The 27,875-nt window shown below is 43.7% G+C and overlaps 1 protein-coding gene across 2 annotated transcripts; it reads left to right on the forward strand.

The window, feature by feature from the left end:
• Positions 1–210: 210 nt before the first annotated feature.
• Positions 211–27,875, forward strand: ZFYVE1 (zinc finger FYVE-type containing 1). 2 transcript variants are annotated; one of them, XM_074824279.1, is made up of 12 exons: positions 211–648; positions 1,280–2,169; positions 15,839–16,343; positions 18,195–18,409; positions 20,481–20,587; positions 21,561–21,669; positions 22,240–22,337; positions 22,443–22,560; positions 22,939–23,109; positions 23,889–24,069; positions 24,585–24,698; positions 25,760–27,875. In XM_074824279.1, the coding sequence occupies exons 2-12, from the start codon at positions 1,672–1,674 to the stop codon at positions 25,990–25,992; spliced, it is 2,349 nt and encodes a 782-aa protein (XP_074680380.1). In that variant the 5' UTR covers positions 211–648; positions 1,280–1,671; the 3' UTR covers positions 25,993–27,875. The 2 variants fall into 2 exon arrangements, with proteins under 2 accessions (XP_074680380.1, XP_074680381.1); XM_074824280.1 differs by having other exon boundaries at positions 1,632–2,169.

Genomic DNA, 27,875 nt, shown 5'->3' on the forward strand with positions numbered 1-27,875 from the left:
TCCCTGCTCCGTCCCAGGAGCCGCACGTCAGGCCTCGCCGCCCCGGGAACTACACCTCCCAGCGGGCGCCACGGCGGGGCCCCGCGGCGCCGTGCGCTCTGCCGGCAGCTCTCCGTGAGGCAGCGCCGGGCCCCCGGACTACAGCTCCCGGCGTGCCAGCGCCGCCCCGCCTCCCGCCCGCCCGCCGCCTTCCCGTCTCCGCGGTGAGAAAATAACCCTGAAGTTCCCCGCGATCAGCTGATCCCGGCTGACAACGAGGGGAGCGGGCGGAGGGGGTGCGGGTCCTGCCCTCCCCTCCCGGGCGCCTCGCCTGCATGGTCGGGTCGCCGCCCCGGCCCCTGGGGGAGGAGAACCGGGACACCCCCCCCTCCCCCCCCGGGCGCGGAGGGAAGGAGGAAGCCGCGGCCGGGACCCGACTCCTTAGTCACCGGGTGCCGGCGGGAGGAAGGGGAAGAAAGGTGGCCGCCGGCTCGTAAACAATAGCCCGGCTCGCAGCGCCCCGTGCCGCGCTGCCTTTGTTCCCAGCCCCCGCCGCAGTTCCCCGCCCGCTGCCGCCGCTCGGCGGGAGGACACCGGGGGGCTTCTCCCCTTCCTCCCTCCCCGGCCGCCGCTGAGGACGAGGCGGCGCCGCGCTGGGCGCAGCCCCAGGTAGGTGCGGGGCGCCGGCCGGCACCGGCGTTACGTAAGGCCGGGGGGCCGCCCCCGCCCGCCCGGCCCGGGAGCGGCCGAGCCACAAGTGCCGCCCGCCGCGGGGCGCCGCTCCCGGGGGCTGCCCGGCCGCTCGCTCCCTCCCTCCCCGCCGGGTTTGCGAAACGAGCCGGGAAGAGGGGGTGCGGCGGGGGTCAGCGGCTCGGGGAGAGGGGGGGGGCAGGCGGGCCGGGGCCGGTGCGGGGAGGCAGGGCCCGGGGCCCCGCGGCCGGGCGGCAGCAGGTCGAGACAAAGGCGGGTGGGTGCGCAGCCTGCCCTGAGCGGGCGGTGGGTGCGGGGGCCTGCTGTGGCAGCTGGGGGGGGACAGGGGCGAGATCCGCCGTCTGGCAGCGGTAGCGGTCGTCGTTACCCAGCGTTACTAGAAGGAGTGCACAAAGAGAGCGGATTTTTGTTTATCCGGCGAAGCACATCAGGAAATTCCTAGCAAATAAATACTGTGAACTCTGAAGGAGGAGCTTAGCTGGGAAGTGAAAGCAGAGAATTTTCTAGTATTGACACAGTCCTCTCGGTTGTGTGTACATGTATGTGCACTTGTGCGTTTCTAACGCCTTTCTTGCCTCTCTGTCACCAGCTGCCTCCCTCCGATCTCTGCTTCAGCAAAATACTTGCCCTATCTGCTGAAGCACACCAGACTGGGTTTTTTTTCTCATCTCTGAAAATACTAAGCAGAGAAAAAATGTATACCAGCATTTGGGTATAACAACACGTGAAACCAGCCACATTGTTTAAATTTATTTTGAAGAAAGAAAACTTCATCTGTGCTTAGCAAGGCTCTTCCTGAGAGGCAGGTCACTATATGAATCTTACGGAAGCATCTGTTAGTTATTTGAAATTAAGTACGGACAGCATTCCTGTTGAGTTTCTTTTCCCCTGTGAAAATACTAATTTTGCAACTGACTTTTACACATACTGTTGTTCAAAAGAGAACAGGAGGGAAAAACATTGCTTTAAAGGAACCTGAAGATGAGCGCCCACACACAAACTGCAGAGAAAGGACAGAACACGACGCTCCTGTGCCAGGAAAGCTATGTTTGCAGTGGGACAGATGAAGCAATCTTTGAGTGTGACGAGTGCAGGAGCCTACAGTGCCAGCGTTGTGAAGAAGAGCTGCATCAGCCGGAAAGGTTACGGAACCATGAACGGACCCGTATAAGACCCGGCCATGTCCCGTACTGTGACTCCTGCAAAGGTGCCAATGGGAACATAATGCATGCCAGTATGACGGGCTTGAGGCAGATAGCAGCAGTGAGGTGCCAGGTGTGCAAAATCAACCTCTGCGTGGAGTGTCAGAAGAGAACACATGCTGGGGGGAACAGACGGAAGCACCCCGTCACCGTGTACCATGCTGGCAAAGCCCAGGAGCCGGAAGAGAATGAGGGGATGGATGAAGAGACCAGGAGAAGGAAGATGACAGAGAAAGTTGTGAGTTTTCTCTTGGTGGATGAAACTGAGGAGATTCAGGTAAGAACTGCTGTGGTTTTTTGAACGGGTGAGATCCTTTAGTTTCTGTCTTAGTCTGACAGGCTGCTGTTGATGCATGATGAATACTTGAAGTGTAACTGGCAGCAATGGTAACAAAATGAGGACAGCCAGTTAAGTGGCGCCCAGTGAGTATCTAGGGCCACAAAGACACAGTGCCTTGGAGTGGCCTTGCTCGGGTTCTTCAAAAGGTCAAGTTCGTTAAAACCTTATGTGTGACAAGAGCCTCCTCGAAGAGGTTTGGTAAGCGAAGCTGGTGAGAGAATTGACTCTGTACTGAGACACACACAACTAAGATAAGAGCTCTCTGTGCAGAATGCTGATCATTCCTGAACAAAATTGAGCTGAGAGTATTGCAGTAGATATCCTGCAAATGGGAGTGCTGGCAGCCAATCTCCTACCATATGACTAGGAGTGGGCACTCTACCAAGCAGTGCTAGTGCAAGACTACAGCCCCCAGCTAGCCACCTTTAGCACCAGTACATCCATCTGATTCTTAGGAACAGATAAAGTAGAAATATGGGTCCAAAGTGTGCCATTATGGTAAAGCTGTATTGCTTGTCACAAATATTATTCCATGTTAGCCTCTTGCTGAAAGAGGAGGAAATTGGCCACCAGTTTGTGGTAGGCCTGCTGGTAATAACGATAGAAATACTAGTTGACTAGGAACAGCCTCTTGGGAGGTATTGTTTTAAAGAGTCTAGCATTCAATATACGCAGTTAATGAACTCTTCTGTTGGCCCTTACACTTGGTGAGTGTAAGCACCTTACAGTGTAAAAATACTTTACAAATGTAAAAACAGCAGTATGTGAAAGTCACAGAGCAGGTTAGTTACACAACTAAAAATTCAGCTTCATCTGCTGGCTTCCACTTTGCATCCTTCATGTCAAACCTTGTTCAAGAGACACTGAAAGAAAATGTGCAGTCACCTGAAGACTCAGTATCTGGTTGCTCTAATTTAACATATTCATGATACGAGCAGTAAGAAGAATTGTGATGATATTCTGATTGTTGGTAGATTAGTTAATTTGTATCCATCATAGTAACACGCGTATCTGCCATGCATTGCAAGGAGATGTGACTTAAGTATCTCAGATCGATTCTGTACTATAGAAGAGTGTGTGTATATGTGCACTGTAATTATACTGTAGTATAGATGTAAGATACTTGGGTCACATTTTGGTCACTTCACGTGTACTGATTGACAAATTTTTGTGGCTTTTGGAAGGGAAAGGGAGGAAAGGATGACAGTCCTTATGAGGCACTGACATAGAAAACACACTATGCAGGACACCAGTGACTGTAAACTGAATGATTGAGTTTCAGGTGTAGTAGCAGTCCTAAGTTTGTATGCCTCCCCTAAGCACACACACATGTCCTGGTAATGCATGGCAGATGCAAATATTACTTTAAGATGCAGACTTTTCAATAATCTTCATCTAGCCACTAGAGCAAGCTCTGAAATGCCTTAGAACAGGGCTGTTCTGGAAAGCTGCTCACAAGCTGTGGCTGTGTGCGGCTATACCAGTTTAAGTTATCTTTATACTTGTGAATCTGTAAGCCTTACTGAGGTAGACTTTTCGCTGCCTCTTGCAAGCAACTGCATTACTGTTTAAATGTCATGGGCCGTAAAGCCAACTTCCTTATTGGGACAGCAATGGTCCTTTATCAGATCATAGCAATTTGATCAGAACAGGGTTGAAAGAGCTCTCCAAAAATGATCTTGCTTCACTATCAAGATGTTGAATCAGAGCTCTTCCATCTGGAGTGATCCTCTCTTCCTCATAGCTGAATACTTGTGTGACATCTCACAGCCAGTGTCAAAGCAGTTTGGGAGTTTTCAACTAAAATATTTTCTGGCAGCTGGAACTTAGAGTGCTTGCTATTATAGTCCTGTTTCTGCTAGTGAACATGAGGACCTTTATTTAGAGAGGGCTGTCAGATGACTAGCTAGCTCTGTAGACATCTTCTGTAGCATCTTTTGCTCTTGATAATACTGAACAGCCAATTTATCTATAGGAAAGTGATCCTCAGTATTTTCTTTTGTGCTTGTCCTTAGCAAGATTATTGCTGATTACTTGGGGAGAAATCCTTAGAATGCTTTTTATTTAAACCAACTTTTTGTCCAAAAATGCCAAAATAGCAATAACTTGAAATGTGGAGATTCAGGGTTTGAGAGTGTATGGCTTTTTATGCTTGAGCAGACAGGAGAAGGATTTATCAAAATTACGGAGTCTAGCTATCTTTAACTGTCTGTTTTCTGACCTTTGAAACTTGAAGATTGCTGCATTAGTTAGGAAATAAGAGAGGAAACTACTGATGTGCTAGCAGTGGTAGATTCTGCCATAGCAATGTTAAATGCTAGTCCTACAAAATTAGGCAGAACTAGTTATGCTGCTGAGCAAACACGATGGATCAAGATACTTGCTGATGTATACATGTTTACAAACCTCTAACTTGAAAGTGACTCAATGAGATGGGAGCACAAGGTAAAGAAGTTTCTTTTTTTAGTTTCCTTTGGAACTTGGAGTTGTTAAGCTCAAGTGGTTGTATTTCATCTCATTGTTCCTGTTGGCTTCTTGGAGGTGGCAGCTCTGAAACTGAAGGACCTTCATAGCATGTAAGCAATGACTGAGCTAGTTCCAGATCCAGAAGCAATGCAGATTAATCCGTAAGGATGTGTGCCTGAGCAAATTAGTTTAGCTGAGAGGTGGAGATTCTCAGCTTGGGCTCAGCGCTGCACTGACACAGCTATGATAATTCTGAGATCTGCATAATTGTCTTTGTGCCATGTTGCACAGATGTGCTGGCCTCCTCAAAGCTAGTTTGGAGCTTTTTGCGCTTTGCAGACATAACCATAAGCTCAGAAAGTTGAGGACTTCTTGTGCTTGTTTCAAATCCACTTAGTCAGGAAAGGCCCCATTTTAAACCACTGCTTTGAAGCAGTTGCTTGTAGAAAACTAATGGTAGCTTAAGTTCATATCTGTGAAATGCAAACTTCTCTGTGATGTTCATCATAGCAGCACTATATCTGAGCGCCTCAGAAGCAGGTTGGTTATCTCATCTTAAGAAAATGCCATTAAAGGTTAAATCCAAGCTCCCTCTGCAAGTCTGTGGAAGAACCAGAGAGAGATTGTTTCTCATGGAGTCCAACTCCAGCTGTCTCTCTCACCACACAGCATGCTGCTTTGTGACTCTTGTCCCTAGCCATCTTGACCTACACCATAAATTTTTCTTTCCTTCTTCCAGGACTTATTGCCCCTCGTAAGACCTTACTGACAACTTCTATCAGAAAACAAATCTTATCCATATTTTACAAATTGACATCACCTCCAGTTTAGACCCCATTCTAGGTCCTTTTTCTCAGGCTGTTTCTCTTTCTGCAGTATTAAACCTTTGGCCTTATCTATCGCATATCTAAAGCTGAGACTTCAATCAAATTGTTCTTGATAACTGCAGCATCTGTTTGTTTATTGGCTCTGACATAGTCTATCTTCCTTGCTCATCTCCACTCAGAATGATACTGTGGGGATTACTTCCTCAGTCAGTTGCTTTGGTCTTGTCACTGCTCTCATTACATCTTCCACATATCCTCTTTGCCATGTTAGACTCAAACTGCGTGCCTTCCTTTTTGTGTGTAAATCCCCTAACTGGATCTCCGGATCTGCTCTGAATTTACAGACAAGCTCATTGTGCTGTCACTAGTGCTGCCCCTTGCACCCCAGAGGGACTGACTGCCCTTAATTTACAGAGTCAATTAATTGATCTTTTTTAAAACTCTCCTATACTCGTGGATCTATTAGGAAAAACACAACAATAAAAACATGACTTGGGTTAGAATAGTTGTTTCAAGTCCTGATACTGTCTCACTGTCTCTTGAACTTTTCCACTTGTTTGTCTCTTGTGCTTATGTTTATGCAGTTTTTGGAAGAGTACCCATTTTTTGCTTTGTCTTTATACAGCATCTTTGCAATAGAGCTCTTTAACATAAAGCAGAGAGTTATGTATCAGTTGTACAGTGAACTCTATTACTACTTCTGAGGTAGGGGAGAAGAAATGCTTAACAACGCATAACAGGAATTCGGTATTTTTATCTTGGGGAACAGATGTTGAGAGTTCTTGCCACAGGATCAGAACTTGGTTGTAGTGTCACTAGTGGCTTCTGTGATAACACTTTGTCCAAAGCCCTAATTAAGGACTCAGCACATATACTTTACAGAAGTAGAGAAAGTCTTTCATTGACCCCCAAAGATAGGGGACATGCTTGATCACTATTAGTCTGCCTTAAAGAGTTCACTGATCTTTGACCAGAAACTAGCTCTGTCACAAGAAATTACCCAATCTCTGGGTTGCAATGAAAAATAAAAGGTACTGACTTTGTAGCCTGTCTTACTACAGAGACAGGAAGAAAGTTTTTCCTCTAGCCAGTCACAAAAATAATGTGTCCAGCAGCATAATTTTATGTGGGAGAAAGGAGCATACACTTATTACTGGGTCTCCCCTGAGATAGCCACTGTGAGCTCCCTTTCTTCAGTTAGCAGGGTCGTCTTGTTTTGCCAGTAGATGTCTCAATTTCCTAAATCCAGCCCCATTCCTTGGGTTCCTTTTATTCCTGCTAGCAGAGTTAGACACCTAAAGGATTAAGCTCTTTCCCTCAGCAAATACTGAGCAGGATCTATATAATGCTTGGAAGTCAGTTTAGATGACGCAGAATGACCCATAGCCCTTATTTAAATGCAGACCAATTTATACAATCATTAAATAGCCAGCCTCTAACAGGGTAACAGTCCATGTGTCCTCCTCTGTCCCCTCTTGTTAAAAAGTTACACATCCAGAGTGATAACTCTTTAGGGATGCTAGCTGCTTTGTTTTTCCCACTCCCACTGTAAGCCTGATGAAAGTAACTGTGATTTTTCCTTACTACCTGCTGATTTGAGCCTGGCCAAAGTCTAGGGATGAGAAAATGGAGAGACACTAGGAATGCTTTTACTAGTCAAGTATTCTTTGTCAGTCAATGGAAGTTAATGTGTATCTTCTCTCCTAAGAGAAGATCGTAATCTTTAAAGTCTTATTACTTGTCTCTGTAGTAGAAAAGCATTTGTCTAGCAAATGGTGCTAGTTCCTATGACATTTTGTTTGATTTGCTATTGGGGGAATGTGTGGGTTGGGTTTTTTTTGTTGGGTTTTTGTTTTGGGGTTTTTTTGGTGCTTTAGGGTAGCACAGTCAGCTGTAAGTTTCTGGGAATTTTAGTCCGTATCCTGTAAACTGAAGAGTCAGAGCTGGTATATTTGCCATGGATGTAAAGGAGGAAGAAATGTAGAAAGATCCAAGTTTTGTAGGTCAGTGTGATCTGTCGGATCACAATATGTAATTTCTGTCCCTCATTGCTGTTTCTGTACTATTGATGAGTTTTCCTCCTGTTTGTGCTTCAGAGAGGTTTTCTTGCCAAAGTATTTTTGGGAGTTTGCTGTCCTATACTCTCTGAAATTTTCTTATTACTTCTTTATTTTTCAGTATTCCTCCCATCCCAGTCTGTTACCAGTTTTGCAGTTCCCTCTCCTACACTGAAGCGATCTGTTTCTCTGTCCTTGGAATAAACTAGTAGAAAAACTAGTTAGCAATTGCTGGTCAGGAGTGTTCTTTCTTCCACTGGATATATACCAGTATTTTGACGAGTATTTTTAGAAGGTGGGAGAGGATCCATCCATTCAACAAATGCACAGCTCCTTTAACAATCTCATGCCAACTCCTAGCTGATTTGAACATTGCCACTTACAAATATTGCTTTTCCCTGGAACTGCTCTTCCACCTTCCTCATGATGTAGTTCTCCTGGGCCATAATTAAAGTCAAGTCTCTTGCTTGTTTCCTGTCTCTTGTCCATATGCTGAAATGAGTGCAGGTGTGAAAGCTAAGGAGAGCATGTCACAGGTGAGAGAAGCTGGTAGCAAGCCACTCTGGAATTATCCACTGCTTCATTCGAGGTGTTCCTAAACTTAAATTAACTTTCTGAACTAAATAGGGTTCGTGGATGAAGGTGTGTTCTAGTGCTTCATCTACTGTACCCCTCCTTGCATGTATCCAGTGAATCCTTTTGCGCTGCTGGGTGCTGCCAGCAGGAGCAGGGTGTGAGTGCTTTGAGGTGCGTTCAAGAAAGAAAAGGGAACTGGCAGCTTGCTGCCCTCCAGCCCTTCTGTCCTTTCCATCTCCTCCACTTTCTGTCTTCTGCGGGGGTAACGGGGAGGCAGATGTTGGTGCAGTATACCTGTTAACTTTTTTACCTGGGTTGTTAATGCCTTGCTGTAGGATCGCATAAAGGCAGAAGTTTCACAGCCCTTTGGCTTGCCTGTCAAAACACCCTGCAATTGGGAGAATAGAGTAACTATTTTCTAGGAAGAGTGGAACTGTAATACAAGTAAGTTTGTAAATGCCCCTCTTAACAAGGACAGTGGTATAAAGTAGTGTCCACACAGGTAATCTAGTTACCCTTAGTATTGAGGAAGACTAATAGTTACAGCATGAACTCACTCACTGACTTGCTGTCTTCTGGGCAAGTCTCTTCACCTGGATGTGGTCTCTGCTGCCATGGCTGTGACATTGGGGTGGTAATTGGTAGATGTGTGGCCAAAGTAACATGGGGGCAAACTTGAAAGGTACTTAGAATACAAAATAATGATTTCTGCTTCATTGTTTACTGTTCTCTTTAAGAGTTAGATGACACTCTTAAATTAGTGTTATTTCTGCAGCAGTTGCATTTATGTTGAAGTCTATTTGTTTGAGTTCTTGAAAAATAGTTTTTCAGCTAGCAAACAGGTTAGTGGACTGTCTAGTCTTCCTTCTACTTTCAGAAGTTTCATATAACTCAGCTGTCATCTGCAAGGGTAACTTCTCACATAATATCAATATTTCAGTCAATATTGCCTCTTGCATTAGGGAGGAGTCCAATCAGATTAGATTACCTCCCATCCCCTTATGTTTTTTCCACCACTGTCTTAAAACCTTTGAAATAGGGTCTCTCTCTTTGGGTAGGGTTGTTAAACTGGATTTAACTCTTATCTCTTTGTCCCTTTCAGGAAAGAGTCCTGTAATAGGTAGACATGGGCCTCAGACATGGGCAGCCTCCAACCTTCATTACAGGGACCTGTAGGTCCTCTTGAGACTCATTCTGTTAAGCTCTGTACAAACCCATGAAAATACTGTCCCTGAATTCCTTTGCAAGGGCTGTGGGGAAGGAACAGGATAACTTTGATCTGAAAAAGATACTCAGTTCAGGGACACTATTTTCAAGGGTGTGTACAGAGCCTAATAGAACAAATCTCAACAGAACCCATAGGTGGTACTGCAGTGAAGGCAGGTACAGAAAACTTAGAAAGCTTAGAAAACACTCCTAATACAAATGCTTTCCTTTGGTCGAGCCAGACCTGCACCCGGCATGGGGAATAAGATCAAAACTAGCTGAAGTTGAGGAGGAGTGTTGGAATCTAATCTCAAATCCTCAGGGTGTATCTGTCCCCTCCTTTATTTTGCCCTCCCCACATCTGGTGTCAGGTCACTCAGTTTGGGCTTGAGGCTCTGTAGGACTCTGATCCTGAAAATGCTGATGTCCACTGTCAGCTTGGCTGAAGTCTAGAAGATTACTGAGGACAATAATGATAAATATATTTAAGTATTTGCTGAGTCAATGGTTAATAACTTACTCCTGAATACCAGTTTGTATCTGCTTTTATGACATACACAATTTTATAAACTAGTCCACTGTCACAGCCCTTTTGGGAAAACTCTCCCAAGCTACCATAAAATGTTTACATCGTAACAAATAACTCTTTGAGCAGTAGAATTAATGAAGTCTACTTTCTGAGATGTCTGCCCTCCCTTATGCAATGCTTGTTCACATCTGTCTTTTGGGTAAGAGGCAGTATGTGTGCTATCATGTACCAACCAGCACACTTACCAGCTAGAAAGTATGGGCATGACTCCTCAGCTTACTACTGTATCTTGGTGGCTGTGTGGAATGGACAAGAGACAGGCTTTTTCCTCAGAAACGTTATTAGAGTATTTCTTTTCTACTCTGCTGTTTATTTTCATCAAACTTTTAGGAAATTTATATCTTAGAGACACTTACTCCTCTATCAAATATGTCTATGTAATTGGATTATGGATTTTAAGTTATATGTGGAAGACGAGTAATGGCATAAATGACATTCTTCATGGGAAGTCATGCAGAAGAAAAGGTATAGGAGACAAACTAAGGTAGGAAACTAGAGCTGCTTGGACTTATGAGTCAGCCCTGATTGTTCTTGAGCACCTGCTTATGATCAAAATCTTCTCTCTTGTTTGGAGGCCTCTAAAAGCTGGGAGGGCGTAATGACCTTCTGAGGTCCCTTTCAGCCTGAATTAACCTATGATCTTAGCAGAAACAGAGTTTGAATTATGATAGTCTAGGGCCCCTCTCACAGCTCTACTGATGGCAGGAGTTTCATCGCAGAGAGTTTATCCTCCTCACAGGGATCTACCCAATCCTTTTTCTCACTTGGTAGCAGGAAACATTTGGGAATATCAACAAAAGTTTCTCCTGGGACAAAAGCAGGGAGTTTCCAGCTGCTTTTTTAATAGCCTGTTGCGCTTGAGTTGCTGGGGTGCACTTCTTTGCATTCATGCACTACTTCTCTGGGAGTGATTGTGAGGAGCTCTGGAGAGATGTGAATTTAGGTGGCAGCACTCTACTGTGGTGCAGGTTAGTCTCAGATATGTCTTAAAGGCTGTAGTTAAAGGAAGAAATCTGCTTTATAGGTTTCTCTCCTGTTTGTTTTCAGTGTACACTGAAATTCTGATATAATGACTTAATGGTAGGACCTGGGGCTTTAGGCATGCACCCGTAAGTCTTGTGTTAATCTGCCTCTGGATAGGAGCTCAGATTTTTAGAGTTAAAACACAACTGACAAAACTTAGAAGCTGTGTCATAAAGAAGTGGTCTATGTTGAGGTGAGCAGATCTGACAGATCTGTTCTGTTTCCAGGTATAGTGATTGATATGATACTCTGTCCTTAAGATCAATTACCCAAGATTGTCTCCGTTTTGTGTTTTAGAAGTTCAGTGCTGCTTAAAAGGTTGCAGAACTTGTTTTAGCTTGCTTTGCAGTTTGTCCCTCTGATTTGAGATTTTAGTTTGAATTCTTGTAAGCCTTAGCTTTTAAATTTTTCTTCTTAACTGTGAGCAGAATTGCTTGTATTGCCAGTGTTAAGAAATGCTTTAAGGGAAATACTGTTTTGGGTTTTTTTTTCCCGCTTGATTGTTTTGACCACTTGTACTTGAAGACTGATTTGTTTCAGATGTTTGCAATTTTATGCTGGTATATAGTTGGATGTGCTGTTACAAATCTTGTAGCTTATTTTTCCATTCATTGAAAAGTGTGTTAAATTTGTATCCTCTTTATTGATTTAGTGGTTGTGTATCGGAAGATATTGTTGTGTGCTGGTTGTCAGACAAATCTAATGACTCATAAATTTAATTATTTGTACGATGGTATCTTGATTGCAGAAAATGTGTTTTAGTTATTAAGAATAATCTGTTAAAATCAGCTCAAGCAAAGAGTAAGATTTCAAAACGCAACAACAAAAGTACCAATGTAAGTCAAAATGACAGTGTAAGACTAGCAAATGAAGGCGCTCTGATGAATGCTATGCCAAGCACTCTTGATTTTTGTTTTGAGCTATTGTATCGTTAGCACAGCTCTGGCTTTGTGCACCAGTTCCATGAGTATTAGCAAGCCTTAAAGGGTTCATAAAGAGTTTTAAAAGGAGAAAACTGTGGTAAAAATGTCTGATTCTCTCAATGTGTTTGTTTTGCCTGGAGACAGATTTAAAGCTGTATGAGTACAGGTCATTGGAAACTCTGTTCTATTTTATGGATTTTGTTCCTAAGCTTTTAACGTGTTATTGTTTTAATAACACTGTTTCCAAGAAATTCATAGGCAGGAATGTCATTTTAGCAGTTCTTTTTTCTTGTCTCTCCCTAAACAGTTCTACTTTTATTATGGCTCAGATCTAGGAAACTTGTTATGTTAGATATAATAGATTTCCAAGTATGGGTGTCAAGGAGGCTTCAGATCTAAATGTGTTCCATGGAAGAGTGGTATGAGGTTTTGTGTTCTCCTTAAAGAGGACTTTAGATGTAAAGTTCTCTGGTTTTCCTGATGAAGACCTTCACCTTCAGTTCAACTTGGGTGGAATGACTTGCATGGGAGGCTGGATGACAGTTGCTAACAGAAATGTAGTTAAAACTGTAAAAGAAGGCTAACCAGGATTCTAACCCATGATGGAGTTATAGTTCTAGAATAAATAGCTTTTCTAAGAGCTCTATAGCTCTTCTTCAAAGCATAACAAAAATGTAAATGAGTCTCTGATACTAGAAATGGCAAAATAGAGAGGGAGCTGGAGAGTTACATCTCTTAGGTTCAACATACAAAGTTTTCATTCTTAGTTGACATTGCTGTGCAATTTAAGGAAGGTTTCATGTTTACCATCTGCTGTTCATGTCAGGGATGTGGAGCTCTTGGGCAACGTGGGAGTGGACACAGCTATGGAAACCTGAGTCCTTTGCATATGCAGCAGAAGGTTGTACCATGCAAATTTCTCTAGAGATGAGAAGCAAAACGGAGAAGTGGGACCTGAGCCCAATGGGGATTAGTACTTCCACACTTATTACACCCAGTCTGACTTTAAATGTCTTAAAGGAACTTGCTCAAGGGAAGTAAATTTGACTACTGATAAGGGGATTGTTGTGGATGGTTCTTTGAGAGTATCATCCTTGTGCTCAGCAGTGGTTAAAGAAGACAAGTGCACAAGAGCAAGGAACACCCAATGACATACAAGCATATTCAACAAAAGGAAGGGGGGGGTTGGTTTTGTTTCTTCCCTCCCCCACATGGAATTTATTATAACAGGATGTTGCAGGATCCAAAACTGTGACTAGGTTCACAGTGGGATTAGACAACCTCCTAGAGGATAGGTCCACTGGTTCTCTACCAAACATGAGTGTCTAGATGCAACCACTGCTCAGGAAGTCCTTTGACATCTGACTACTGAGAGCTGGTAAAGCATGATAGGAAACATTTACTCTTTCCATGTCTAAGTTCTTTCTCACCCATTACCGAGTCCTGTGAGACACAACATCGGACCAGCTGGACTTCAGTGCACTCTTGTGCTCCTGGATGACTTGCTTGTCCAAATCACTTCTGAGTTCTGTTCTGCAAGGAAGTCTGAAAGAGCATAGAGCCTTAGAAGGGGGTAACAGCTCAGTGCTTTGGGTAGCTGATTTGATATTCAGCATAACTTTTCTACTAGAGTGATCTGGATTATTGATCTAGAACTAATTTTTCTTCTGTCTGACTCGGCAATCCAGCTCTGCTTCCCACAGTAAGTTGTCCTGTTATCAGCAGTTGTTAAAGTACATTGAAATAGAAAGAAGGCTGTTGGTGTGGACCTTTGCATTAGCTCAGCTTGGGACAATTTCAGCTGCAGCAGAGTTTGTGTGAGTTGACTCCTGTTTCTTACTGGTGGGAATGCATTGCAGAGCTACCCTTATCCCTGTGGTCCCTATTGTCCTTTGTGTCTTCTGACATTACTGACTCAGGCCTTACCACAAACTCTCCCAAACTGATACCGGAATAATAACCAGTGCTGCCTAAAAGTCCTTAGTTATTAGTTGTCCTGCCAATACTTAAGCAGCTGTTTGAAGACTGATATTTCTTTGTGCTGTCCAGGGAGTGCGTAACTACTGACTGGCAAAAAGAGGGTCAGCCACCCTTGTGGTAAGAAGTTTGGGAGAGCAGGAGTTAAACAAAACAATCTGGAGAAGAAATTATCATATTCCTTTTTGCTTACATACACATAACATTATTATATTATCAAATCTGTGAATGTTTTTAGGAGCTATCCCATGAACCAAGAACTTCCTTTCATCCAGAGAGATCTCCAGAGACACTAAGAGAAACTGCATTTGTCATCTAAACTACCTTCCTGATGACAGGCTAATAATCACAGCTACCAAAAAAGCAGACACTTTCTTGTGCACCTGTAACTTGAATGTATCTCGATGGTCTTCCACAGACACCAAAAAAGATTCTGTTGAAAGCATTTTGATTTCTCCATTTCCTGTTTTCTTCCACACTGTGAGGCTGCCTTGAATCCTTTGAGTCTGTGAGAAGCTACTGCAGTCCCACAGTCCACAGTTTTTCTTTCTGAACGCTGTTCCCAACCACAATCTGGCACACCGGTTATTTTTTATTTTTTAGCACACTGGCTGCTTTTTCTTTTCCTTCAAAGTCTAGATGATGCTGATAGATTTGACCAGAGCAAATGGGGCTGGCTGAGCCTTAAACTAATTTGCTGATCTAAGAATAAACTTGTTCAAAGAAAGCATTTATTACCTCATGGCCTCTGTATCGTGTATCATGAGACCTTTGAACTGTACTTGCAGGGGGGACATAGCCAAGGAGCTTCCAGAACTTCAGAGGCAGGTGACAGGGGATGGAAGCCCTGCTCCTTTCAGCTAACAGGGATTCCTGTGACAGAGGAGGTGAATTTAATCCTTCTCAAAAAGTGCCTCTGTCATATTCTTCCCTGTGGTTAAAACCTGTTAGAAGAAAAAAAACCCCACAAGTGATAAACAACCATAGCCAGAAGCATGAAACCTTTGAAAGCCAAGGCCATATTCTGCAACAAAACCAAGGCAGGCTCTCGTACAGACTCCTAACCTGTTTCATTGGCTTGTTTATCTGTCCCCTGTGACTCTAGTATCTGTGCAGAAAATGCCCTATTCTCTAACCTAAATAGCATGATGCTTGTCACTTAATCTATGTGAAGCCAAAGAGAAGTTACCTGCTGAAGGCTGTCTACTCTCTTTTGGTTTTGTGTGTGTGTTTTGTTTTGTTTTTTAAATGAAAGCAGCATACAGCAAATTATGAAATGGATCATTGAGGTAGTTGTGGCACTTCTGTAGAAGCCAGTTTGACCTGCTTCGACCACCTGATTCCAGTGCACTTCGCTTTCTTCTTCTCTGCTTCTCCTTCTAGCTGAAGGATCTATCAGCCGGAGAGCCCTGGGAGCGGGACAGGCTGTGTCTGAGAGCCTCTAGCTGAGGACAGATGCTGCACAGAGGAGCTTTTTCTCCCTAAATGGGTGCTCAACCTCTGTGGATGTGGCATGTTAAGGTGACAAAAGCAGAGCTCTGTTTTGCACCTGAATTTGGATGCTTGCCAGGAGACCCATGCTGCTGAGAGTGTCTGCCACGCTCCAAGCAGCTGTTCTGGCAGACATGGAAGTAAGGTAGTGCTCCCTTCTCTGAAAGGACTGCCTCAGGGAATGGGGCAAGGTACAAGAGGTTTCACTAGACAGGTAATCACAGTGAGGCCTTGCTTCCAAAACAAATACATGATGGAACAACCTAAATCCCATTGATGTGCACGTGTTACAAAACTGCTTTCTAGTATTTTGTTTTGGACTTCTTGGTGCTTCAGAAACTTATGATGAATTCTGAACAGAAAGTAATTATACTCGTTGATCTTATGAAACCTGAAACCAGCTGTGTTTTCAGTGTTGTCTACTCCAATTGCATAGATATAATATTTTTCTTTTTTTTTTTTTTTTTTAAGGTAAGGAACGAAGAAGACTTTATTAAGAAACTGGACTGCAGTCCTGACCAGCATCTAAAGGTAGTGTCCATCTTTGGGAACACGGGGGATGGCAAGTCTCACACCCTTAACCACACTTTCTTCTATGGCCGGGAAGTCTTCAAGACGTCTCCAGCCCAAGAGTCTTGCACAGTTGGAGTCTGGGCAGCCTATGACCCTGTCCGCAAAGTGGTGGTAATTGATACAGAGGGCCTTCTGGGGGCCACTGTGAACCTGAGCCAGAGAACACGGCTGCTGCTGAAGGTCCTGGCCATCTCTGACCTTGTCATCTACCGTACTCGTGCTGACAGGCTCCACAATGATCTCTTCAAATTCCTTGGTGATGCCTCGGAGGCTTATTTAAAACATTTTACCAAGGAGCTAAAAGCTACCACAGCCCGCTGTGGCCTAGATGTTCCTCTGTCAACTTTGGGTCCAGGTGTCATCATCTTTCACGAGACTGTGTACACCAAGCTACTGGGCTCTGGTGAGTAGGCAGTAGAAACTGAATTGCAATGTGCTAAACACTATCTATAAATTATCAGGTTGCATTGAATATTCAGTGTTCCATGTAAAAGATGTGGTTTGGGTTTTGCTCTCACTTGTTCCAGTCTGGGAGCCAGGCTATGGAAATAGCAGAGCACTCCCTGACGGCGATCTGACTGCCCCAGATCAGCTAGAATAATCCTCTTAGCCAGCTGGACATCAGCACTGACTAGTCATGATAAGAGTTCTGCCAGCTGTAGGAGTGGTCAACAAGGTGGAAACTGAGACACCCTGGGATTTTGGCAGGGAGATGGAGTATCCTGTTGCAAAAAAACTAAAATAAAACTCTGTGTAGAAACTAGGATGAACAAGAATAATGAAACTGATGAACTTCAATACATACAGTACCCTCACTTTACTTTTTTAAATTCTGTGGACCAACGTCATTCTGAGGTTGTGGTGGTCCAGACCTGGTTGATTGACACCACTTTTCTCTGTGCAAGTACCTGATACGGCCAAAGCAGCAGGCGTGGCACACTATTATTCCCATCACTTTCAGTGTTCTTCACTTTAAATTGGCTTGTGTCATACTGCACTATGCATATTTAAATTGTGTATTTTATTCGTATGTCTGAGTGAAATGCACTGTCCTATGGAATTCATGGCATGTTTTGGTTTTGACTATGCAGGGATCTAAATTTCTTCTCCTGGCCTGATTTTTCCCATGTTTCAAAAGAAATGATGAAATCTTTCTTCATTCTGTCCATTTCTGATGCTTGGATGAGGAAGAGCCCTAATGAATTGGTCTGCAGGAGCTGAGGCTCAGTCCTGCTGTCTGTAAACAGATGGAGGTCTTCTCTTGTGTAGTACCAGAGCAGCTCCCTGCTGGCCCACATTCTCATTTTGGGTTTTCTAACCAGTGAGGTCTTGAGCTAGTAGAAGAACTTGACATTCTTTCTGGTTATTATTAGAGTGGCTTTTTAATTGCTTTTAACTTACCTGCCAAGACAGTTCCTTTTCTTACATACCAATTTGCTGATTAACAATGCAGAATTTCATATAGTTGTTGAAATTTGCTGTTTCAGCAGGTCAGATTTAGTGACCCATAATGATAGTTGCACCTGTGTGCAAAGTCAGGGTAGTAAAAAAATTATATTTTTATGATCATGGTAGGGATAGGAAAGAAATCTCTTACCATGTGGATTTGCAGCAAGCTGTAACCACCTGTCTTGATGGATAATTGAGATAAGTGTGTTCATGTAGTTTTAGGGCAGGGAAGAAGAGGTCTGCCTTATTCTGAAATGTGCAGCTGGTACTTGGAAGCAGGCAGAAGAATGTGGTCGGTTTTGTGGAGTCTGACCTGATGTGGCCAGTTCTGAAGTGCTTCACCGTGTACAAAGGGCTGATAGAGGCTTGGTCTTCCTTGCAACAGAGTTGGCGTGGAGAATAAGCAGCCCATGTGAGGTTCATGTCCTCCACTTACCAGGTGCTAGGATTAGCTATACCAGGTTATGGTCTGGTGAGAAGAGCTAACAAGTGTGCTGACATGGAGTTTCCTTGTATTTTGTCATAAATTGCCTCTTATTCTGATATCTGTGTTTCCAAACCTAGATGTTTCTGATTTTACCTGTGGAACTTGGTCTTAGAATCTAAAGCTATGTATCAAAAAACGGAGAATGCTTTTGGAAACACTTTGTTTCCTTTCCTTCTTGTAAAATATAATAACTGCATTCCAGATGTATTAGAAAGTTTAATTAGGAAAACTAGCACTGTGTTGCATATGAAAGCACTGTGCAATTTAAATATTATTTTAAACAGTTGTTTATATACTCGCTGATATTCTTATATATAGATCATCCTTCTGAGGTTCCTGAGAAGCTCATTCAGGATCGGTTTCGGAAGCTAAGCTGTTTTCCTGAGGCTTTCAGCTCAATACACTATAAGGGAACAAGGACCTACAATCCTCCAACAGATTTCTCTGGACTTAGGCGAGCTGTGGAGCAGCAGCTGGAGAACAATACCACTCGGTCACCTAGACAGCCTGGGGTTATCTACAAAGCACTAAAAGTAAGTGGAGAAGAGTTCGTCAAAATCTTTATTTGTATCGCTGTTGCTAGTAACTGTCAGTTGCAGCTAATAAAGGTAGAGCACATGAACCAGTGACGCAGACTTGCAGATGTCTGGAGATGAAGCAAGTCTTCCATGAAAATGATGATTTTTGTGTAACAGCTGTGTAGGCTGGGTAGTTTTTTTACTTTAAAACAAACACACACCTTAGCAAAGTCCCTGAAAGGTCAAGATGTTGAAGAGCAAAAGAGAGCAAAATCAGAAAACTGAACTGGTAAGAAACTGAATGGGAAAGAAAACAATAACTGATGACAGTGATTTACAAAGAGGAGGCCCAAAAGGAGTCATTGGTGAAATTCTTAAAGATGGCCTCAGGACAAGGGGAGGGAATGCAAGAGACTTGGAGGGAGTTAATGGTTGACAAAACCTAGCACTGAGGGCTAGGAAGCAAAAAGGGGGAGCGAGATATGTTGGTAGCTAGGAAACAAGATGGGATCAAGCCAAATGATGTATCATTTCAGAGGCGCAGCATCAAATCAGAAGGCTGATGAAAAGGAATTGGGGAGAGCAGCTAGTGATTTTCTTAGAAGGTTCACCTTGCTAGGATGTCAGAGGGATTTCTGGGTCTTCAAATCTGCAGTCTGTCCTACAAGTTTCTGCACATTGCTACCACTACCTGATTAGCATTGTATTTTCATTGGCCCGAAGAGCACAGCTGTCATCGGGGAGGGGCGGACAGAACTGGGGCAGAAAAAGGTAGTGTTAGCAGTCTTTTCTGGTGTTAGTCACAGCTGTTGGAACAGATAATCCAGCCGCTCTGTATTTGGGGTAGCTGAAGTACAGAGGGAAGTATCAGGGTGGCGTGAACACAGTTCCTTGCATTAGGGAGCAGACAGGCAGCAAGGGCACAACAGCTGGAGTGGTTAATTCCAGTTTAATTTCTAGGACTTTATTGCAATAATGAAGTAATCCAGTTTCAGATATAGCTGCTAGTATACTTAAATTCATGTCCAGTAAAGGGGTTGCTGTGTTCCGATCACTACTGACTACAAATTAACTTTTATTGCTTCACTTCCTGAGGCTTGCTAGAGATCTGTGTTCACCTCCTCTAGCTCTTGAATCCATTGGCCAGTATCAGTCAAGCTTTAAAGAGATCTTAAAGCTAATTTCCTTGAAACTCTGTGAAATCAGATGTCTATGTAGATATCTTATCTGAGAGAAGCTGCAGTGAGAGATATACACGTGTCTGCGTGTCTGTGCAGTCAACCCTTGCTAGAGAGCAGAGGTGCTCCCCCCACACACTCCCTGGGAGGAGTGGGGGAGGAAGAGAAAGTCAGACAGCCACTATAGTAACCTCAGCTGTAGGAAGAGTTTCAGTTAGACCTTATGCCTTCAGAGATCTCTATCAAGAAAAACCCTAACCATCTGCTTTGTTCCAGCGCCTGCTTTTTTTTTTTAAACATAACACCCCAAAGAACTGAAAAAGTTAAGTGTGCCAAGGCTAAGGACTGACTTAATCTGAGAACAGATGCTCCCAAAAAAGGGAGAAAATCCCTTTGTCTCAGTCCTGCAGTTTCACCAGAGAAGAGCAATTGTTCAAGGGGACAGAGGAAAGTTTAGGGTGGCACTTTCTGAGCTGAGGGGCAAAAAAATGTGTCCTCATGTAATGTGAGAAATGACCCTCCAAGTTTCCTTCTGGGGATTTCCAGAATGCAAAGCCCTTTTAGCAAGCATGCTGCTATTTTGGGCATGGGTTGTTTGCACAGAGGTGGATATGATCTTCTACCACCCATTTCTAGTATAAAATTCAAAGTAGGGGCAGAAGGAGAGGAGAAGAGTAAGTATCTTACAAGCATTCAGGTCACTTCCATACAAGTGCAAGGTCATCTTCTTGCTTGGTTTCTAATTCTGGTCTTGGTTTCCAGGTTAGTAAGACATAATTTGTTAGCTGTGTACTCTCTCTCTGCCTCTCCCTCCAGTAGAGGAACCCATGCTTCTGCTTGCAAAAGCTTTCATAAAATGTCTGCATTGCTCTCAGTCCCTTACCACTTCATTCTTTTCTGTTTGACAGGCTCTAAGTGACCGGTTCAGTGGGGAGATCCCCGATGACCAGATGGCTCACAGCTCTTTCTTTCCAGACGAGTATTTCACATGCTCCTCTGTGTGCCTCAGCTGTGGGTAAGTAGATGAGAAATGCACCCTCATCCTTCTAGAAGATAGTCCTGCCCTGGTCTGAAGCCATAGAACATAAAGTTGCTGTGACATCTTGACACCTGACATCACCTGTCATCAGCTAGTACTTCCAGGCAGAATTAGCTTGAAATCCAACTCTTATGTGAATTGGATGGCTCTTATTGCTGCATCCCAGCTGGATGCATGGTCTTTGCCTACTCTATTTTTGTGTATGGCTACAAACCTGTTTCTGTCCATATCTTTTTCCCAGTGCACACAGGGCAGGAAGAAAGGAGTGTCTAAAGAAATCCCCTGAAATCTCCTATGATGATTTTTCCTGTCATTTTTATTACCTAAACAATAAAAAAAAAAATCCTAAAGCACACATCATGGACCTGGGGTGTGTTCTGTGACTAGATCTAAGTGGAGCCCCAGGTTTGGTTAGAGCTTGGCTTGTAGCTCTCTGGGAAGAGACCAAAGATTGAGCCTGGCAGGGCAATAGATGGCAGTCAGTGTTCCAAGTCTGTGAGGTACTACAGCAGCATGATGTTATGGCTGGTTATGCTTCTGGAAACATTTCCTTTCAAATGTGATATAGTGCTATGTTCCTGCTCTTTTATGCTCAGAGAATTTCTAGCAGCTCCTTGCAAAGGCTGCAGTGTTAACTCTGTCCAGATCAATTTCCAAACTTGGTTAGTCCTTCCTGAAATTCTCTGTGAAATTTAAATTGGCTACAGTGATCATTTCCTGCGCCAAACTGTTGTGTGGTGCTGCTTTGTACTGTGAAACAGTTGCTACACCTCCTTCCAAAGAGCCTGCCTTTCAATGATAAATGATGTCATTGTTGTATGTGCAGTTGTGAAAATTGTTTGGGGTTACAACGTCTATACAAATGCAAGATAGTAACATAAATGAACTCTTGATAATGTCTATCTTGTATCTAACAATATCAGCTCATGGTTTGCTTTTGTATACTCAGATGTGGCTGTAAGAAGAGCATGAACCATGCAAAGGAAGGAGTCCCTCATGAATCCAAAAGTCGATGCAGATATTCTCACCAGTATGATAACAGAGTCTACACTTGCAAGGTGAGTAGCGACACAAGTTCAAGGTCTGAAGAATGAAGAAGGGAAGGATGGCCCAACGAATGAGGAATATCACAGGCATATGCCTGTTTTCTTGCATTTTTTCAAATGGGAGAGGTGCTCATAGCCTTGACAAGAAAATTGATCCCTGCTGAACTTGTATTTTTGCTTGGAGAGGTCATTACCTCTGCATGCTATGTGTCATTGCTAGCTAACTTGTGAACCCAGCTGCTCTCAACCTGGGTGATGTTGACCTTCTACATACTTGATGTGGTTACTCTTCTTATTTGCTTATGCCCACTGCTTGGTATTACCCAATTTTTCTGAAGGATGTGTGCAGGAGACAGGAAAACTTTCAGCTACTGTCACAGTTCTTATTGTTGTAGAAATATTTCCCTGATGTCATTATTAATAGTGGGTTTTGTTTTGTTTTTAAATCAGTTTTGATGAGTGTTCTCCTTTGCTGTGGAGACCACTGTATGCCAATTATATGCTTTATGTGCCTAAACAGCTGCAAGACCTGGAGTCTGGGATTCCCAAGAATGCAGTTTTAATTGAGCCTTTGTATTACAGGCCTGTTACGAACGAGGGATGGAGGTCAGCGTGGTGCCAAAAACCTCTGCTTCCACTGACTCCCCTTGGCTGGGCCTTGCCAAGTACGCCTGGTCAGGGTGAGTACTGCAGCTAAGATGTCTCTGCTGTCTCTTGCCTCTACGCTGCCTGGTGCACTGGACTTCCAGTATCTCACTGAGGTAACCTGTCTTCCTCTTCTGCAGATATGTGATTGAGTGTCCCAACTGTGGGGTGGTGTACCGCAGCCGGCAGTACTGGTTTGGCAACCAAGATCCTGTGAACACTGTAGTGAGGACAGAAATTGAGCATGTCTGGCCAGGGGTAAGTCTGGTTGCTGGATAGTCTTTGTGTATGTGTGCAGCCAAGTACATGTTTATGTTGGTTCTTCTGGATGTTGATGGAGAAAATGGATTTGCTTTTGTTACAGCTGGTCCCTGTCTCTGCTGTTTAGAAGAACCTTTGCAAAGGCCTTCAGTCATCTTTTGGCTACCTTGACATGGCTAAGTTGCCAGTTTATGAACACTTGTGTGAACAATACACCATTAAAACCTACTCCTGTGTTTCAATGCAGGGCTGGTGAATTTTTTCTCCTGTTTTGTCCTCCAGTTTAACAGGAGCACTGGTTCACAGAGCCATCTGCATCTAAATAAATGAGGTTTCCCCATTTTTATTCTCAAATGAATATCCATTTCATTCCAGACTGATGGATTTCTGAAAGACAACAACAATGCAGCCCAGCGCTTGTTGGATGGGATGAATTTCATGGCACAATCAGTATCTGAACTTAGCCTGGGACCCACAAAAGCTGTGACCTCCTGGTTGACAGACCAGATTGCCCCAGCTTACTGGAGACCCAACTCTCAGATCCTGGTAAATAGCAGCTGCTGTAGAGAAAAGCTTTGCATAGCTAAAACCTCTTTTCCTCATCTCTTAAGTAATACAGTATTTTTCAGATTCCAAATGCTGCTTGTTCTATTGCAGCAAGCCCTTCTCGTACAATTCTGAGAAAACTGAAATGCTTTCAGCTCTTCCTATTCTTGACTTAGCCAGAGAAAGTATGAACAGAGACTCTGCCCAGCCCTGCTAAAGAGACTGTTTCTCCCTACTTTTTGTGAGCTCCTCTCCTGGGAGAGGTTCACAGAAAATCCTGGCTTGCATGAACTTGCTCTTCAAAGCAAAGAATCAACATCTTAAATCTGACTACTGCAGTTGATAGCACTATTTTTATAGGTGCAGAGTTTAAACTCTGGTTTCATACCACATCCAAAAAGCCGGCCCCAACAATTCAACTAGGAAAGGATTCCCTGTGTATTGCAGGAAACAGATAGTTCTTCAGTGAAAACTGCCTTCTGAATTCTTATGCCCCACAAAGATCAAATACTCACCACTCTGCCCTGCATGACGTGGCTGTAATTATTTATGATTGTGAATGAAGGGATTGTAGCAATCTGTTGGCTTAACCACTGTACATCTACCTGTCTGAATCACTTCCTTAGGCTAAAGTTATGGGGCTAATAGCACCCAAGTCTTGGGTGTAACTATATTTTTCACAATTTCAGTCTAAGTTTTGCCATCTGGGATTCTGCTCTCTATTTTTCTATTAAGGAAGATCAAACTAACAGTTTTTCTTTCTATGTTGTTCTGATTAGAGTTGTAATAAGTGCAACACGCCTTTTAAAGATAACGACACTAAACATCACTGCCGGGCCTGTGGAGAGGGCTTCTGTGATGGCTGTTCTTCCAAGACCCGTCCAGTGCCTGAGCGAGGCTGGGGACCAGCACCAGTGCGCGTGTGTGACAACTGCTATGAAAACAGAGGCATCCAGTTAGGTAATTTTGAGTTAATTGTGACAGAATTATCCCTGTGCAATAGTTAGTCTGAAGTCTTTGTCTCTGGCTTCTGGATCACAATCATTCCCATTGGGTGTAGACAGTGTTGTTCAAACTGGGCTTTGGCACGGAGTTTTTAGTCAGGAAGCTCAAGAGCTCAATGTCTTTTGGCAGGAAGATGACCCTTGCAATGACCTACCAGATATCTGACCCCCCTGATGAAATTATCTTTTAATTGGATCTTCACTTCGTTTTTCTGGCACCTGCTGATGGTGTGGAGCTAGCATGAGAGCAGGGATGCTGCTGTTTTAGCTGACTATGTAGTTTGTCCATTATTGCTGAAATCAAAGTGAAAACTCTGCAATGCAAGATTGGGGATGTGGGATAAAGGCTGAGGAGAGTCTCCAAGCTGCCTTTTGGATTTGCTGCTGGTTTTTACTAATGTAAATTAACTGAAGCTTGGCAGAAATTGTGCTGGACTTAGGTGTTGAGCCCTTTACTCTTGTGTCATGCAGATGTGGCTGAGCTGCCTTCAGATGAGGAAGGGGGGACACTTATTGCCAGGAAGGTGGGGGAAGCTGTGCAGAACACTCTTGGAGCAGTGGTGACAGCCATGGACATTCCCTTAGGTGAGCTCTGTTCTCTTCTGATGAATTTTTTTGTGGAGAGGCATTTTTGTTTTCACAGAGCAGAACTTCTGATTAAACTTCAAGAGTCTGTGTGACAGGCTGGCACCTCTGCTATGATACCACTGTTGGTTGAGAGTGCTACAGCCCCCTGCACCTCACTCGCTTGATGTTTCCTCTTGGTTTTCAGCACACTGTTTCTGCAGTTCGTACCTTGTCTTTTCTCCCTGTTATGTAAATCTGTGTGCACCAAGCTGTGAGTAATTCATGCTCCTCTGATGCATCACTGCAGTGACCTGCCAGCTGGAGTTCCCTAAAGACTGGCCAATTAGGAAGCATTTTATCAGGTTTGGCTTTCTTCCAGAGATGCTGAGTGCCTTTTAAGTGTGTTCATGGATACTGCTGGCACTTGGTACTTCTGCAAGGGAGGGCTGAGAATCTGAAGCTGCCCAGGTTGGTGATGGTGGGAAAGTAATCAGTAATGTGAGCTTAGTACAGTGAATGCTTGCTGCTCTTTCATGTGCTGGGTAGCAGTTCACTTTGCATTTGAATCTTCTGTTGTTGGACCTGACATTCTACTCATTGTGCAGATCATCGTTCCACTGCTTTGCCTACAGCATGTCCTGCCATCACCATTGTGGGTGTTTGTTGTCCGACTCGATGAAAGGCAGAATAAATCCCTTTCTCAGTTCAGACAGTACATGCATTTCTGAATGTTTAGTTTGGTGACTGTGGTGGTTTTTTGGCCACAGCTGAAACTGAAGGTAGGAAAAAAGCAAGTGTTTCAACCTCTGGAAGAGTTTGAGTAAGGGAAGATGCCACCATTTAAAGAGAAACAATCTATCCCTTTGGAGAGAGGCAGAATGTGGGAGAATGGCACTATGGCCTAAATGGCTACCTGTTGTGCCGAAGTATTCTGTCAGTAGGTGGTCTTCCCCTTAATGGCAGTGGTATGACTTGGAGTGTGTGAGTACTTCCACTGGAGTACATTCTTGACATGGTTATGTTCACAGATTTTCTTCTTCTCCCTCTTTCTCATCCCCCGCACCTCACTTCCTCCATAGGTCTGGTAAAAGATGCTGCCCGACCTGCATACTGGGTACCAGACCATGAAATCCTGCACTGCCACAACTGCCGGAAGGAATTCAGTATCAAACTCTCCAAACACCACTGTCGGGCCTGTGGCCAGGGATTCTGTGATGAATGCTCACACGACCGCAGAGCGGTTCCCTCTCGTGGATGGGATCACCCAGTCCGAGTTTGCTTTAACTGCAATAAAAAGCCTGGTGACCTTTAACCCCAGGCTCTTCTCCAGATCTTTGCAATTCCTTATGTTCTCAGGGTTACGAATGAAAATATCTGGTCTCCCTTTCACCTCAACCTGTTGCAGCCAGAGTGCATGTTTCCAGTTTCTGGCCTCCTCTTGTGTTATATCCATCTTGGAACGCTGGGAATGAGCTTATGTTCAGCCTCTAGGTTTTAATTTCAAATTAACTGGGGAAGGGAGGGAGCTCCCTTGGAGCAAACCAAAATCCAGTGTATTTTATTCCAATTAAAAAGAAAAAAAAAAATATATATCTATGTATAATTTAGTATATTAAGAATACGGTTGGCTAATGAAGCTTTGAGTATTCCTAGTTCAAATGATGGATGGTGTTGTTCCTTACTATATTGGATCAGACTTACGGCCTTCTGATTTTTCTTTTGGAACGTCTTGCTGATCGCGATGTCCTGCGAGGAAGGTTTGGACTCTGTGCCGCCAGGAAATCTCCAGTGTTGATGCATGAGTTACACCTGGTAATTCAACCAACCCTACATCTGGAGGTGCCGTACTTCTGGCCATGGAAGATTAAACCCAGATTCAGTAGCAAGTTTGTTTGAACTGTGATATGAGCAGTGGTCTTGCAGTGCAAGAGGTATCAAATTGAGATAGACCCCCTGGTAGAGACCAGTAGAGCTCTGAAAGGTAAAGCAAATCATATGGCACAAGGCAAAGCATTCTGATTTTGCCATTTCAACTTCAGTACCAGATCAAAAGGTAGCAGGGTCTTGCTCTCCCTGACAATGTTCTCATGTACTCAGGTTTTCTTCAGGTTTCTCTGCCAGCTTGTTGCAGTTAAAAGTTTTGTCCAGAACAGAACAAGAGAACAAGTTATGTAGGCAATTCTGAAATATGAAGTTTGAATTGTTTGGGTTGTGATGACTTTTCTTTTCCCCCACTTTTCAAGTGATCCCGGAGTCTCTGGAGCTTCTGTGTTCTCAGATGTGGTTGCATAGAAACTGCACAGATTTGACTTACCTTTTTTCTAATAATATGAACTTACAAATTCACCTGGAAAATGGGAACCTTTCTTCTTTGCTCCTAGCAGCTGGGACTCACTGGACTTCATCCTTTTATTAAAGGACTGCAATGAATTAACTGATTTTATTATCAAAAGCACCACTTAACCTAACTAATACTGTCTTGTACTGTGGATTTGTGGTTCCAGTTATAAGAAGTAAGAGACCATTGTGGATTAAACTGCCTAAAATTCTCCCTTCTCGGCTTACGTAGACAAGAATCTTCCACCATGTGAGAGCTGTCTCCTCTTGGAGTGGCTGGAGTTTCATGCAATGTCCTGGAACTGTGGTATTTTTTCCTCAGCTTATTAAATGTGCTCTTGTGTAGATGAGTGCCCAACACCCTGTTTTAGGACTGTATAATTAAATTAACTGCTATAAAAGACTCTATCTTCTGAACAAGCGTAGTGACTTTTTCCTTGTAACAAGAGGTTCTCACTTTGTCTCTGAAAGAACATACAAAGTGATTGCCCCTTCGCAACTACATCCAGCCTACACACGGGAGTAGACTCGGAAGACGTTCCAGGACATCATCGGTACTGCCTGAGTTTATAGGGGACTGTGTAAAGTTTTTGTAGGTCAAGTCCGCCATAAACTGACAGCTGCCCAAGGGAGGGCACAAGTAGGTAAAAAATCCTCTCTTAAAAGACATTTTGCACATCCAGCATAATCTGTGCTTCAAAGTATTTTTATTTTTTTAATGGGTGAGCAATGTGTTCTTGGTTTGTAGGCTGTGCCCTGTGTGCTGTTTACGCATGTAGCTTTACTACCATGTTAATGCACAAAGAGAAAGCAGCCATGACATTCCTTGTATAAAATCTTTGGCATCTGTTTCAACAA

This window comes from Strix aluco, chromosome 4 (assembly GCF_031877795.1).
Source record: "Strix aluco isolate bStrAlu1 chromosome 4, bStrAlu1.hap1, whole genome shotgun sequence".
NCBI lineage: Eukaryota > Metazoa > Chordata > Aves > Strigiformes > Strigidae > Strix > Strix aluco.